A 15,293-nucleotide genomic window follows, 5' to 3' on the forward strand; every position below is an offset into this window, starting at 1 on the left:
GTAATTGATTTTTTTGTTGGAAACATTTTTTCCATATTTTTTTCATGTACATTTAAACATCCTCGATAAGGTAGTAAGTAGTTTGTACGCCATTTTTGGGACACCTGTACTTAAACAGTTTTAATCATGTGCAAATTACTTAATAAACTCTTAAAACAGAGCGTTTCTACAAAGAGCTTAAGGATTTATTAAATAAACATATTTAAACAGTTTTAATCATGTGCAAATTCGACTTAATTCCATTAAAAAAAGTTTACTTCTACGCTGTACTTTATGTTAATTTTCATGTAACTCAATACGTAAAATATCCAAGCTTTCCAGTTTAAAATGGTAGGTATACCTACCTGGCAGAAGATACAAAATATTTTATAATGCAATTGTATCATGTAACTGAAATTCCTCTAAGACCTTACTCTAACTTTGTGTAAAGGTAAAAATTTAAAAACTTGCAGTCCATTCGTCTAAGGGCCGGTTACACCAACGTTAAATAAATTTAACTACAGATTAAAATACAGGGTTGCGATTATAATCCATTCTTTATCTTGGTGAGTGGTCTTTGGAAAATTTTCAGCCGTCAAGTTGAATTTAGGGATTTTTGAAAGTTCCAATGGAAAAGTGTGCTGGTAGTTGTTGAAAAATATTCAAATATTACAATAATGTACTTACAGAGACGCCGCAAAGTCTTTCTATTTATTATTTTCCTGGTTAAATTGCTCATGATTCCTATGGACCGAGACCACCGACACATAACCTCAAACGTGTCATCTTCATATCGCATCGTTTTCTAAAATTTTAATAACTTGCTTGGGAATTTCAAAATGTTATAGACCGGCCACACACTTTCCGGTCAAATTTGGTCCGGTTTATGGTTTAAGAATCCGATTAATTTCTCACACCCAAACTTCTTTGCAATATTGCCCGGCACCGGACGAGAATAATGTTCGGACGCCGATAATTTTCATATCGGGAACGGTTAAATTTAATTTAATCGATGTGTACGGCTTATATATTTACATTTCGCGACATAAGATTGTGAGATTTGAAGGTGAATGCTTGACGAAGATTCTGAATTCGAATGACAGCGATGACAGCTAATATTTGATTTAGACGACACACAAATTTGGTGGAAAAAGTCAAACTTACAAAGCTACCCATGGCTTGCTTGATCGCATCGACCACTCACCAAGATAAAGAATGTAGTACTTATATGTATGGAACCGGCTCCATCCTGCTAAAATGGTTTCAGCTAGAACCCTGAAATTTTAAACAGACTTAGGGCTCATCGAAAGCTACATACTAATTTCATTATAATCACTGAATAATTGTATTTTATTAAAGATGGCGAGGGGAGAATAAAAAGTTTAATACTTTACACGCTGCGAAAGCTCTTTCAAGTGCTTGGAGTTTTTAAATCACCTCGCCTACGCTACGCTTCGCCTCGGCAATTTAAAAACACCTCGTACCTAAAAGTAAACTTTCGCAGCTTGTAATGTGAATAACTTCCTATTTCAATCCATGAGTTTTCAAAATACAAAGCCAACTTGATTTTTTTTAAATAGGAACATGGGTTAAATGCGGCATCCTTAATAAGGTTATTTTTTTGAATCAAATGATGTAATGTTATAATAGATTTGGTGATTTCTTCGATAGAATCTTAGAAAAAAATGTTTTTAATAAATTTGAAACATACCTATTGTTCAAATATTAATTGAAACATTTTATTACATTTTCAATGCCTCGTTTAGTTTTGTCATTTAAAAGCACAAAACTTAGAAAACAATTACTGTATAGCTAATTGAATGATAAAGTTTCAAATATCAAACTTATGTATCCAACTAGGTACTCCTATTATTTACAAAATTTTAATATTCCCAGTCAGATGTTTCAATGAGAAATGAAATAATCGAATTGCGACATTCTCTACTGTCATAGGTTTGGTTTTCTCTCTTCTTAAATGCTGCTTCATTTACGTGTTTTCATTTTATTTTAATTAAGTTTTATTTTTTTTCTAAGATTCTGTCGAACAAATTACTAAACCTATTATATCATTTAATTCTAAAAAAAGAAGCTTTTTAATGATCCCTCATTTAACCCATGTTCTCATTAAAAATAATGAAGTTGGCTTTGTATTGTAACGGGTTAAAGCGCCCCATTTTAGACAAAAAATTCCAAAGTCGTAATTTTTGTGTTGAGGGTTCCTTTGCGCTACATGCTGAAACACAGTTTTGACTCTGCCTCAGTAATAATTGTTTAAAATACTCATCTCCGGTAATTCGATGGATACTTGATATAATTACATCATCAACCTCTCTCATTTCCGCATTTTTCTCTTAAAGTTCCTCATCTTCATCGCCCTGTGGTAAAGGGCTGAAGAATATCGCCACCCTTTGTGATTTAGGGGAAGTAGGAGTCTTCCAAAAGTCAAATTAAATTTTCACCGTCACCTACGGAAAAAGCTTTACTAGCAGGGTAGTTTAGCCACCTTATTCCTTTCAACTTTACTCTGGGGGCCCACACTCGGGCACTGTAAGCCTCAATTTGAGTGCCGTCGTTCCTTCGTGCCGCGAACTAGTCGGTGGGCGAAACCAGTTCAATTTCAATGCCCATTGTCCTCTCCGTGTGACTCAGCGAGCAAAGGTTTGCTGATTTCTCAATTTTCCATTCACAATTTCATTTAACTAAACCTCACTTCTTTGTTTATTTTGGTCTGTCAACTGTCTTCTCTCGTTAAAATCCAACACCCCACTTTTCCTGCGACTGCAGCATACGGCAGTACACCGAGTTTATAAAAGGGAGAGATACGAGATTTTAGCTCTCTTCCCGTTTTGCGTGTGCACCAAGTTTGTTCATATGGTGAACGTTCCCGTCAGTTACCGTTAAGTGCCGCAAAAGGGAAAAGCAGCTACCGTCCCGAAGTTGCAAGTCGAGAACACCCACGACAAGACATCTCGCTGCACAATTTCTCGAGAAAGGCCAGAGTAAAAACTCAGGTGAGACATCCAACCTTCTTATCTTCGACCTTCCTCCTTTTTTTCTTCATCTAGGTAATTTTCTATTGTCTTCCCCAGGCCTTTTTTTAATCTCGTCACTCTCGCTCTTTATCTTCGTTCTACCGTCAAATACCGTCTTCGTATCCCGAACTCTCCAGAGGCAAGTCCGTGATCCTACAGGAGTTACCGCCGGATCCTTGAGGCAAGCTACTTACAACGCTCCGCGCAGGCGCAGTCCTCGCCGCCAAAGCTCACCCTCACCGGAGTCCCGGAGTCCAGCTTCCGGCAGCGACCAGCACCGCAGCAACTACGGTCAGACCTTTTCGATCATTAGCAGTAATTCGTCACCAAGAACGGACGATTTGTCCCTTTAATCTGCGCAATTTAATCTACCGAGTTGATGCGCAAGTTCGCTGAATTTTTGTTGAACAAGTTTGTAATTAATCTTGTGAAGGGCTAGCTACTTGACGCGTGATTGTTCGCTCGAATCAGTCAAATATTTTGAACAAATTTAACGCCCTGTACGACACGTGGCCACGCGCTCTTATATAGGAGTAATTCCCGGGTCAAAAACCGAATCGCAATTTATTTTTTATTATACCTGAATCATAATCCCTGTTTTTGACACTAAAATGCGTGCGAAAAAGGGCCTTTAAAACACTAAAGCTTTAAGGGTTGCTTAGGTAACAACAAATGCACCTACATTTTGAACAATGATAAATAGACATTGATACACGATTTATGATAGCAACGAAACAACAACAATTGACCATTTCTATATCAACGATTAATGACACAGATTACCTCCGAAAAAGTATTTCAGTTTACTTTTTTTGTTATAATTTTCAGATTGTAGTGCAGGTATAATAAAAAATAGCGTATGATACACGTTTATAAGGGCCTTTAAAGCACTTGCGATGTTAAAAGCACTCCGCTAGGCGTCGTGCTCTTAAACTCGTCGCGCGTGCTTTAAAGGCTTCCTTATAAACTTGTATCATAATATACTATTAATTTTCAAATGGTAGCGGCTTTCTAGAAATATTCACGTTTAATTTTCACAATTTCATTTATATCAAATACTTTTTTATGTTCATTTTTTACAATTTTACATCAATACACGTTTATTTCAATCCTTTTGTATCATTGAATTGCCGGAATTTTTCTTCTGGGGTTTTCGGATTTGGACCCAGAGTTAAATTTTTAAACTTTTTTTGCAACCAAATCCATGGCGCCCTATTTTTTTCGATAAGGAACCCCCCAATGCACAAATTGCTCTCCAACTGATGCCGGCGCAATGGACCATCCCCTCAGGTCGGTTACAGTATTTTGAAAATTTTAATTTGACAAGTAGCTTTTAATGAGTCCTAAGTGCATTTAAAATTTCAGGGTTCTAGCATAAACCATTTTAGCAGGACGGAGCCGGTTCCATACATAATCGCAACCCTGTATACGAAAACATTGTTATAACAATAGGTAACTAAAGTAACGAAGCATTTTAGTTTAACCTACAGTTAACTTTAACCGGCGTTGGTGCAATTCGGCAGACCATACAGGTGACCTTCATCAAACTTACTGTCAGCACAAACGAACGTCATTTACAATAAAACACCTCGAAGCGAGGAAAAAGTTCGGTCGAAAAAGCCATGTCGTAATAATGTTTTGTTTTACAAAGCTTTTGAAATTTCTATAAACATAAAAGTTCATAGCCTACACAAACCTGTAAAATCGTTTGATCTTTATTAAGTCAGTTTTTGTCACAACAAGGGTTTTTTTCTTTTGTCTTAAATGAAAATTATATAACGGAATAATTACTGAATAAAATTAAAAATGCTTTCCAACATAAATGCACTGGAAATAATTAAATCATATCGGTACAAACTACTGCGCCCACACTTAAACTTCCTATATTACGATTCAATATAAGATTTACCAGTTTGATGTGAATTTTGTTCAAAATTATTTTGTTTTACTTATAATTACTAAATCAGCACAACGTCAAAACACATCAACTTCAACAAAGTGTAAATCAAAACAAATTTCGCTTTAATGTCACTTTTTATTTATCGTTTGTTTTCAGATGGGATCGTAAACTAAAATTCCGTCTACATCACAGATTAATACGAATAACATTTTACATTACCATAATATACTAAAAGGGTTTTTGTAATGTCAACGATTTTGCTGAGAACTGTAAAACAAATTTGATGATAAATAAATCTAACCAAAATATACACGGTGAAATTGAAATGCATCATATTATGTAAACCATAGTATCTTCAATTAGTTAGAGAATGAACCGAAAATGTGGCTAAACATTTTAAATTCATAAAATCCAATTTAACTTAATTCCATCCCGAACGAGACGCTTCTGAAAGCTCTAATAAATTGAAACATGAACAGCCGGAAATTGTATTTTACAGTAGTCTGTCTTTGTCATTCTCGATCGTACATTGGTCCTGATCGAGGGTCTCTCTCATTTTCTAACAAATTTTTCACAAAATTTAGCATCGTGTCAAACTAGCTTTAGGATAGCCTTTACTGCCGAGCCAGAGATTTTGTAAGACAAGCTCGCAGAGCGAGTCGAATAATACTGGCGAGGCTGTAAAGGCCCTAACGGACGTATATTGTACAATAGTTTTTGTAATATCTCTACGATTCGTTCACAATTATCTTTATGAAATACATTTTTTTCAACGCCATCGAAAAAAGCGAATGATTAATAAGTGTGCGGAGGACGTCGTCATGTCAACCGTTGATTGTGAAAAAAAAATTGTTTCAATGTTGTTTGTCAGATTTGTTCAACGCTTAACTTTCCGTTGAAAATGAATGAATGAAATCAATAAAAAATTGCAATCAAGATATGCTCGATGTCCGGAAGTGAGGTCATCGTTATTGCCTGCAATATCGCGCTTGTGTTAGTGTTAAAATTGTGAAGCATCATCTTCGGTCTTGTCTACATTTGCTGCTGTTGGTCAGATTTGTACAACACTTAACTTTCCGTTGAAAATAAACGACTGAAATCAATAAAAAATCGCGATCAAGATATTGTCGATGTCCGGAGAGCAAGTGAGGTCATCGTTATTCCCTGCAAAATCGCGCTTCTGTTGTGGTGTTAAAATACTGAAGCATCATCTTTGATCTGGTCTACATCTGCTAGTGGCATACGGATTTCGATTAATTCAAGGTGTGTCCCATAACATTAAACATTAATTATTGTACCAATTGTAAAAAAGTTGAAAAATAAAGTTTAGATCTACGTTGCTATAGTTATTTTGTCATTCATAACGGCCGCTCCCGGTCATAACGGACACCCTTAACGGACTTCGGCCGTTATGAGCTTGTTTACATAGTGACAAACAGTCCGGGAAGCCACCTTTAACAACTAGATATTACAAAAAACGCTTTAAAAACAGTCCAAAAACATTTTATACAGGGTGATTCTGAAATAAGTTTTGAAAAAAAACGGTAATTGGTGATGGTGAGAAGAAGTCATAGTTAAAGGTGATTAATTGATTATCTTGGTAGTTTAGCAACAATAATAATAATCAAAGCTAAAAGGTGCCCGTCAGTCACAAACTCCTTTCGGTCATTTAGCAAGCAGTGTGCTTGCACCTACGACTTTATTGTGGAGTTGATGTAACAATGATTGCTAATAAAGTGAACAAACACGGACAAATTTTCCCTATTCATAGGCGTCGAAAATACAAGGATATGGGGTAATTTCCATCCTGTTGATTTCATTCCCTACGCAGAACTATTTCGTGACAAGGATACTGGACTTTTTTTCTAAAGTTATTTCAGAATCACCTGTATACACAGAGCTACAAAAAGATGTAAGAATGCTATGAATGAAAACGCTCTACTAGCATCCGCGATAAGAAAACTTTTTGCACCTTTTTTGCGTTGTACTCGATAACTTTTTAATCTTAGTAATTTTCCTAACGTGATTTCTGTTTAATCGGCTTTAGACCGACTATATTTTTTAATGCTCGAAGGACCTTTTTGTTTCATTAATACACTGATTGATTTTAACAATTTTTAATTTATTTGTGAACTGTATTGTTACACGGAGTTGAGGGTGGTCAGGTAGCTGACGCGACTGCCTCTGAGATGTCTGTTAGATCTCACTTGCAACAAGAACTCTGCAAGAACTCTCTTACATAATGCTACACTTTCACTTATATAGCTACCCTTAGTACCTGCCTTCGGACGGGTGGCGAGACGCCCGAGAAGTGTTCGGTTTGTACCGGACAATTTCAGCATACTCAAATTTTGTGCTAAATTGTACATGGCATCTCTACCCTCTTTCGGAGGTATAGCGCAAAACTGAATCCACGTGGTTGTCACGAATGGTCTAAAGATCCTGGCATTTTAATATTCTGATGTACGAGTATGTAGGTATATCGATTTCACGTTGTATAATAAATTATTGTCATGGCGTAAAATGCTAGCCGGTCAATTATTCGGTAACTTTAATCTTTAATTAAAATTTAATTAAATATAATAATATAAAGAGCTGGTAATCCCAAAACTGTTTCGAAAAAAATAATATAAATTTGGTCTAGAACATGGTTCTTCAGCCAAGTGAACTTTATATCAGATGGTTCTCTCTAGCAAGTAAATTAGGCTAGAACACAGATGGTAAGAAAAAAGAAGATATTTAGCTATCATCCACCAAAATAGAGAAGTGAATGAAACAAGGAGACATCAATTTGATGCAAAATCAAAACGTGAACTAAAAACAGAAAAGTCAACGGTCTGATCTATAATTTGGGAACCATTTCATCGAGAAAAAGTATTGCACCAGTTTTCTGGAATTGTGTTGGGATGCTTTTAATTCAGTATTTGTCTCGTAAATAAAGTGTAATACGGAAGTATTGGTTAGATCATCAGGTTTTTTCAAATCACTACCATCTTTCGGAGGAGATGTAAAGCTGTCGGTCCCGGCTACTTACTTAGTAGTGGTCGTTAGGTCATGTTAGAGATGCTTGCGCGACCTGAAAACATCTAGCACTTGGCCTTAGCTAGAAGATATATGATTATTTTTTTTTTATTGTGCTATTAAAGAAAACAAAACGGAAAACTGAAACGAGATAAAGAAGAAAAAAGATTTGCTTCCATGATTGTTACCACAATGTTGGACAACTCCCTTATTTAGTAGATTTACTCCTCAGTGACGATTCAATGTTCTAAAAAATTATACATTTGGTTTAAAATGATGATGGTAGCAAATAAGCGATTAAAAGCATATGCAAAAGTTTTTTTATAAAGGCATCAACGCACTTCATCAACATTACACTAAATGGGTTAATGTCTACGAGGAGGTATTGATAAGTTTTTCGCGTAGTGTAAAAGAAACTACATATTTGCAAAATAATATTATTTTATTCAACATATCACCGACTATGCACTTAGCATAATGTTCATGAAGTTTATAAAATAACAACTCTCGGAAAAAAAATCGTTTTCTTGGTGTGCAAACCAGGTGTTTGGAACAACCACCTGGTTTGATGTAAATTTTCTCCTTGTAAAACTTTGAGTTTTGAAAATAGGTAATAATGCAAAAACGTCAAGTCAGAAGGATATTCAGAAAGGTTCACACTTTTAAAACCAATTTTAGTGACTTTCTGAAGGGCAACAGGTGACATAGGAACAGGATCACTGTTCCGCCAAAACACCTTTAAAAAGAACAGTAGTGATCTAATTTCCTTACTGCATGTAATCAGTGAAAATTACTCGTACTCCATCTTTATCCCAGAAAACAGACCCACACCTGCACACGAAACTTTTTGAGCCATTTTTACTTTATTCCAAAATCATATCAAATCAGTGTTTTCTGTCGTAGACAGAAATCGGTTTTCCAGTTCTTTGCTCGTGTTTAATTTTTTTTGCCCCACTTAAACTCCAGTTTTTACATAAGGGTAAAAATAAGAGTTCATTAAACATCATACAATTTGCGAACACGGTCATGTTTCTAATAACCTTGCACAAAAACATACAGGCTGTCCCAGAGTTCCGAAAAAGCTCTATAATTTGTTTGTTATTAAATATATCAACTTTTTCTTTTCTTTTAGATGATAGCTACGCTTCTACTGCACAGTGTGTCTCAATATTATAAAAACACTAAAGTTATGTTTTTTTAAACGGAACCTACCCAGTTTGATTTTATTTTTGATTTCTATGCTAAATTATGAATCAAATTTATACAGGTCGTTTTTACTTATCTGCCATCGTTTTTGATGAGTGGCGTTTTTGTTACCAGAATTTCGAATTGCAGGGTTCCCTTCGAAAATTCGTACCTTCCAAATGGTTGCACATAAATTAAAATGATTGGGGCTGTTTGATTTCTGAATGTTCGCCGCATCTGCTGAGTGTTTACTCAACAACGTACTCAGTCGCATATGCCTACTGCGATTTTTTAAACATAACGAACTAAAAACTCATTTTTTCCAAATAGAACCCCATATTTATTATTGCACTGGTCGAAAGCTTTTTTGACGAGTTTTTGAACAATATAAGGTTTGTATAGTCGAATCTGAAAATCTAGGGTGCTATTTAGTATTTGAAAATGTTTTCGAACGATGACAGAACCGATATGATTCTACTTACTCATTATTTTTGTGATTTTAATTGCTTATTATTGTTATTAAATCAAACTTTCTTGAGAGAGGTATTTTTCTTTCAGAACTTGACATTCATTAGGGTGAGGTTAAAAGCTATCTATGTTTTATGTGCATAATGATAATGTAATACTGATCGAGATAGTTTTATAAATTGTATTTTGGGTTGCATTTTTACCTGTTCCGGATCGTCATCTTACGTGAATACGTATATAATTAAAAATAAAAATTAAAATCTAGGGGACTAAACTTAAAATAACACAAAAGATTGTATTAAATGAATAAAATTATGAAGAATTTTTCGGTCTCCTGTAATATTTAAGTTTTGTGGCTTAGGATGTATTAACAGTTCAAGAACGAATTGCTTTTATTTACATCAATATTGAATAGTGTTTTTTGGTTGATAACGTCAACATGGAACTAGAGCTACGTGGGCACGGAGCTGTCGCCGCGTCAACCCGCTGTCCGCGTGCCGAGGCGGTGATGGTCAGTAGAGGTGCTTGCAGATGAGATTCGCCCCTATCACGCCTAATTTTCGTATTCAAAATTCTTTTTAATGAAAATGAAACCAAACATCTTTTGATTAATACGAATGTAGTGATGTGCTTACTGTAAGTACATAGACACAGACAAATTTGTAGATCTATCGTAACATTCAAAAATCCAGTTTGAAAACAGGAACAACGATCATTTGGGAATAGTAAACCCCTGTCCACTTGATTAATGTCTTCATACGGGGGCAGTATTGAGTAAATTCGTTGTTTACGTTTGAAGTTAACCTTTTCTAGGGCGACGTAAACTCAAAATACGTAAACTCTACACAGGTTGACGTCTTAGCGTAACGCTTCCTATTTCTCTCGGGGAATTCTCCCGAGTGTTCGCCGCATCGACGCTATACCCACGTATTGTGTTGCAATAATTAAAGGGATTTATTCCGACAATACCTTGGAGATTATTAACATATTATTCACAGTGTAATTCAGCCCCCGTCGCGCAGCGTTTTTTAACTGCATTGCGTCCTCGGTTTCGGCGCGGCGCGTGTGAGGCGGGTGTTGAGCGAAGAGGCTAAGTTGTGCGGTTTGGGAGTCGGTATCGGCGGATCCTCGGGTGTAGGCTGAGCCGTCGACAAAACAGAGGCTTTCCTAATTTACTACAGGTACATAAACGAACCGATATTTCACTCTGCACAAACACGTTCACAGAACAGACTCATCACCTCCACAATTTCGCACGACGGTAATTAAGACGCAAATGATTTCGTTTTACATCTTACGAACACGCTTCAACCACCGACTCACGTCCTACACCCCTGGAATTCAGCGTCGTAGACACGCCACCCCATAAAATTCACCGCAATTATTCCTTTTCCCTGCATTTCGTATAAATAATCTTGTTCGGCGAAAAAGCCCCTTGGTAAACAACCCTCGACATTATTTTTGGCCCAGTTCCCGCGTTGTCGAAATATCGGATGTGACCCAAACATCAATATTATTATTAGTCATGTATTGTCGATGGAAGTCGTTTGTTGGAAAGTCTCTGTAAAGACATTGATTTGAATACATTTACATAATAAGATTACAAATTTCCGAACAATCGTATAAAAACAGTCCAGGTACTCGTTGCTTTTTTATAAACGAGGTCGAAGATGTGATAAATTTCCTGAAGCTATGGAGTCGCGGGGGTTGATTAACGATTAAGCGACAGTGTATGAAAATATTGGTTTCAGGATATAGATTTTGACATTTTCGATAACGTAAAAGGAAAATTGCGATAGCTGATCATCGAATAGCCGTCATAACTGCTTATGAGGAGCTGACTGGTTACTGCCTCCTAAAATAATACCGAAGAGACTCATTAGACTCATTTCACGTCGAACTTGTTCAAATAATTTTATCCCTCAAAGTATCCAATAATTTAGTTATGAATGTGTGACCTATGCTAACAGATATATTTAAAAATTTTAATTTAAGCTCCTTTTCAACAAAAATAACTCGTTGAAAGAATACAAAAATACAGATAAAAGAAAAATAAACAAATATGTTTTGTATTGAGAATTAAATCAAAGAAATAAACCGATTTAGTAGGATCAAATTTCCAATTCAGAGATGATGAGAAAGATTTGATTGTATATTTCAAGAGTGCATTCTCAAAAATAAATGCCATGTCGAAACATAGCTCAAACTGATGAAGCTTTACGGCAGATACGACTAGATCAGAATGCGAGGAACTAAAAATAAAAGCAATCCAATGAACCATTCTACATAATATAGCACCGCTTTTAAAATATTAGAAAACGGTTTTTACATTGGAACAATGAATGTCACAAATCAGGCGAAGCGAATTTGCAACAAAGAATAGAATAAATTCTATTTTTTGCACAATGCTTTTTCGCTGATTGAAAACTGAAGCATTTTTAACCAAATTGTTATGAAAAATGAAGCGTCGATCCCATGACTATTCTATAACAAGGCGCGATAACTTCTGAAAAAATACGAAACCAGATAAATCGCCATCCAGAGAAGGTTTTATTATGGTTTTGGTAGAAAATGGATAAATTTACATATTTCAAGTTATTGAATTTCAATTACAAAATTACGCAAACATCCGTTGAATTTTAGTTTTGAAGGGACGGTTCTTTAATCAACAAATGAAAATACTTCTTCCAATATTCCTTAGAGAAGCTAAAATATTTTGACTAATAAATAACTAGATATTCGACTGACACGTTTTTTTTTTCAGATAATCAGCTATTAAGTATAATAATTCAGTCAAAATGCAATTATAACATTAATGAAGTCAAAAACATAACAGAAATATTTTTTAGCTGTAAGCTACAAGACTCATAAAACAGATAGGTATTGAAAAGTTACCAAGACCGTTCAGCGTACCTATTATTTTAAGATTACGAGTGAAAGAAACATCAATGATATTCACAATATTTAGTGAAAATTCTTGCCATAGCTCAGACTATGACGCTTTACCTGGGTGAGCGCAACTACATTTTCCAGAAAGAAAGAACTAGGAATGACAAATAGTCCAATCAATACGGAGTTTTACCTTGCAAAAGGTCCAGAAAAGTTTATACTTGGCATGGTTTATACTCGTTTCACTCGCGTTTTAAAATGGCCCACGCGTGCCAAAAAACGCCCAATTTACACACAAACTCGTCAAATAAACTACTATTTTCTACAACCATCAAAAAAACGTGACATACATGCATCGTTATCAAGTCACAAAGTATGTCATTTTTGATAGTAAAAAAATATTTGTCAAAAATTTTCCTTGGATGCTAAAATAGTTATATTTTAGCACCCAAGGAAACTTTTTGACAAATATTTTAGCATCCAAGAAAAATTTTACAAAAATTTAAAAATTCAAAAATTTTAAAATGCGGTTGTAGAAAAAATAGTGTTTGTATTTCGTGCGAAAGATGTTGGCGCATTCGACCTAACGGTCTCGACCAAAAACTCATTCTCATGCCCCAACAAAAAACAATCATTTTGCGCACTTAATACAAAATAGTTATTTTTATATTAAGTGCCCGAAGAGAGTGTTTTTTGTGCATGAAAAGGTCTTTTACGCCGAGACGAAGGTCGAGGCAGTATAAGCCTTTGAATGCACAAAAACATCTTCGCGCACGAAATATAAACAATATTTTTTCTATAATTGATTCAAAAAATTGAAATTAAAAATTCAAATTTTTGAAGGAACTCTGAAGTTTCAATGCAGTGACCATGTTGCTAGGTAACTAATAAAAAGCAGTGCGTGAAATGAAAAACAGAAATAGTCGTATGCGTGAAATTGCATTTCACACACTGTTTTGTATGGTTTCTATGGTTTAGATCTTACTAACAATGAAAAAAAAAATACACGTTAGAAAATGACCCACTTCAGGCACGGATAACTATGCGTGAATTTCAATTTTTTGAATCAATTATAGAAAAATAACTATTTATAATAATGAAGAATTCAGTATATTAAGAAAAACAAAATTAAATGCGTATTGTATTTTAATATGATCAGAGATAATCTCTGATATGATACAATTTCTCAAGTTCATTCTGTCCTGTGTAGAAACTTCTGTATTTTTTATCGTCAACAATTTACTTCACTCTATTTGAACTTCATTTTACGTTTTCGTTTTCCTGATTCGATAAATGTTTTCAGCTTAAGATAAATATCACTGCCCTTTCAGTACGGTTGTAATGTTGAATCAATACAATTTCAAAGTACATACATACCTGCTCTTGCTCTAATTTTGCTTATTGACATTGTTTGCAGAAAAACAAATTAACTCTGTTTGTCGTATAAATTTCCTATTTACAACATTTAATCAAGGGTGGGTCGACGTTTATCCACAAGGAATTTGTGAGAAAAAAAATAAGCTGCAACCTAAAAAGTTACTTGAAGTTAATGAACTCTGCCTTCGGCAAATATTTAATCTCCTCAACGAAATTACCGAATAAAAACGAATTTAAAACTTTATGAAACTTTTATTCGCTTTTAATTTCTGAACAACTGTCACATAATTATCTCGAATGGAATAAAATATTTACTTAAAAAATTAAACAAACACTAGAATATCATTTTTGTCACAATTAAAAAATATTTACGTTGAACAGGTGTATCATTTTAATTTAATTTTCATATTACCCTACTTCGTACGAAAAGAGTCAGGTTTTAATGAATGTGTATTCTCGGAACCAAAAATAACCCTCGACCTATAACCCCGATGGGAATTCGTAAACTTCACTAATATAAATTTCAGGAAGCTGCTGACACAAACATGCCCCCTTTTTTAGAAAAATAATTACCAGCCGGTATAGAATTTCAATTTAATTAATACGTTTCCTAACTGGAGTTAAATTTGATTGACACCTTAATTAAGCAATATTCGACAAATGATTATAGACAAAAACTTTGATTATCGGATTAGCACCCCGTTCCTGTCCTGGTTTAAATTTATTCATTAATCCGCTAGCCCATGGGGGAATTTGCAAGCAAATCAAGATTAGGTTCCGTGTCCGCGGAACATTGTTCACAGAATAATGCAAATTCAGCCATTCAAGGTTTGTTCTCTTTCAGTTTCAGCCATCCTCATGTGACGTCACGTTTGGAAAAACTAATGGGCTCCAATTTGGTTTGTTTAACGGACAGAGATTATATGCAAAAGCTTCAGGAACGCATCCTGGAAGACTATGCCGAGTCCATGGACAAACGGATCAAAGTCCGTGAGGTAAGTCTGCATCTGAATAAATCCAATTAACTCGTATTTAGGACAACGTCTGTCCAGCGTAATACCATTAGATGGGATCAAAAGAAACGTTCTAAAATAACGCAAAGAATACAGCTCTTACGAAATAAATAAATTTCTCTGTTTGGGTCATTGCTGAGAGAGAATATTAAAGATAAAATCAAATTACAAGATCGTAAAATACAACCTTGCACTAATTGTTATTCAATACCTGGTAGTTTTTTCTGTGGAATAATTTTTTTTATCGTACATATTCTCCTACTTGTAATATAATATACAGTGAGCGGCAAAAGTATGGAATAAATTCATTAAAAATTAAACAAAATTTTTTTCAAAAAAATCTTTGGACAGGTCAATTTTAGTTTATAAAAATACATATTTTAATATAAAATAAAATTCCAAGCAGTCATTTGTTTTCGAGTTATCACG

The 15,293-nt window shown here is 34.8% G+C and overlaps 1 protein-coding gene across 2 annotated transcripts in view; it reads left to right on the plus strand.

Moving 5' to 3' along the window:
- Positions 1-15,293, plus strand: part of LOC138131654 (uncharacterized) — an 80,112-nt gene that overhangs the window by 57,244 nt on the left and 7,575 nt on the right. For both annotated transcript variants that reach the window (XM_069048788.1, XM_069048786.1), the window contains exon 2: positions 14,696-14,846. In XM_069048788.1, the coding sequence (XP_068904889.1) occupies positions 14,696-14,846 (151 nt within the window). The remainder of the gene's footprint in view (positions 1-14,695; positions 14,847-15,293) is intronic.

The sequence above is a fragment of the Tenebrio molitor genome, chromosome 5 (assembly GCF_963966145.1).
Source record: "Tenebrio molitor chromosome 5, icTenMoli1.1, whole genome shotgun sequence".
NCBI lineage: Eukaryota > Metazoa > Arthropoda > Insecta > Coleoptera > Tenebrionidae > Tenebrio > Tenebrio molitor.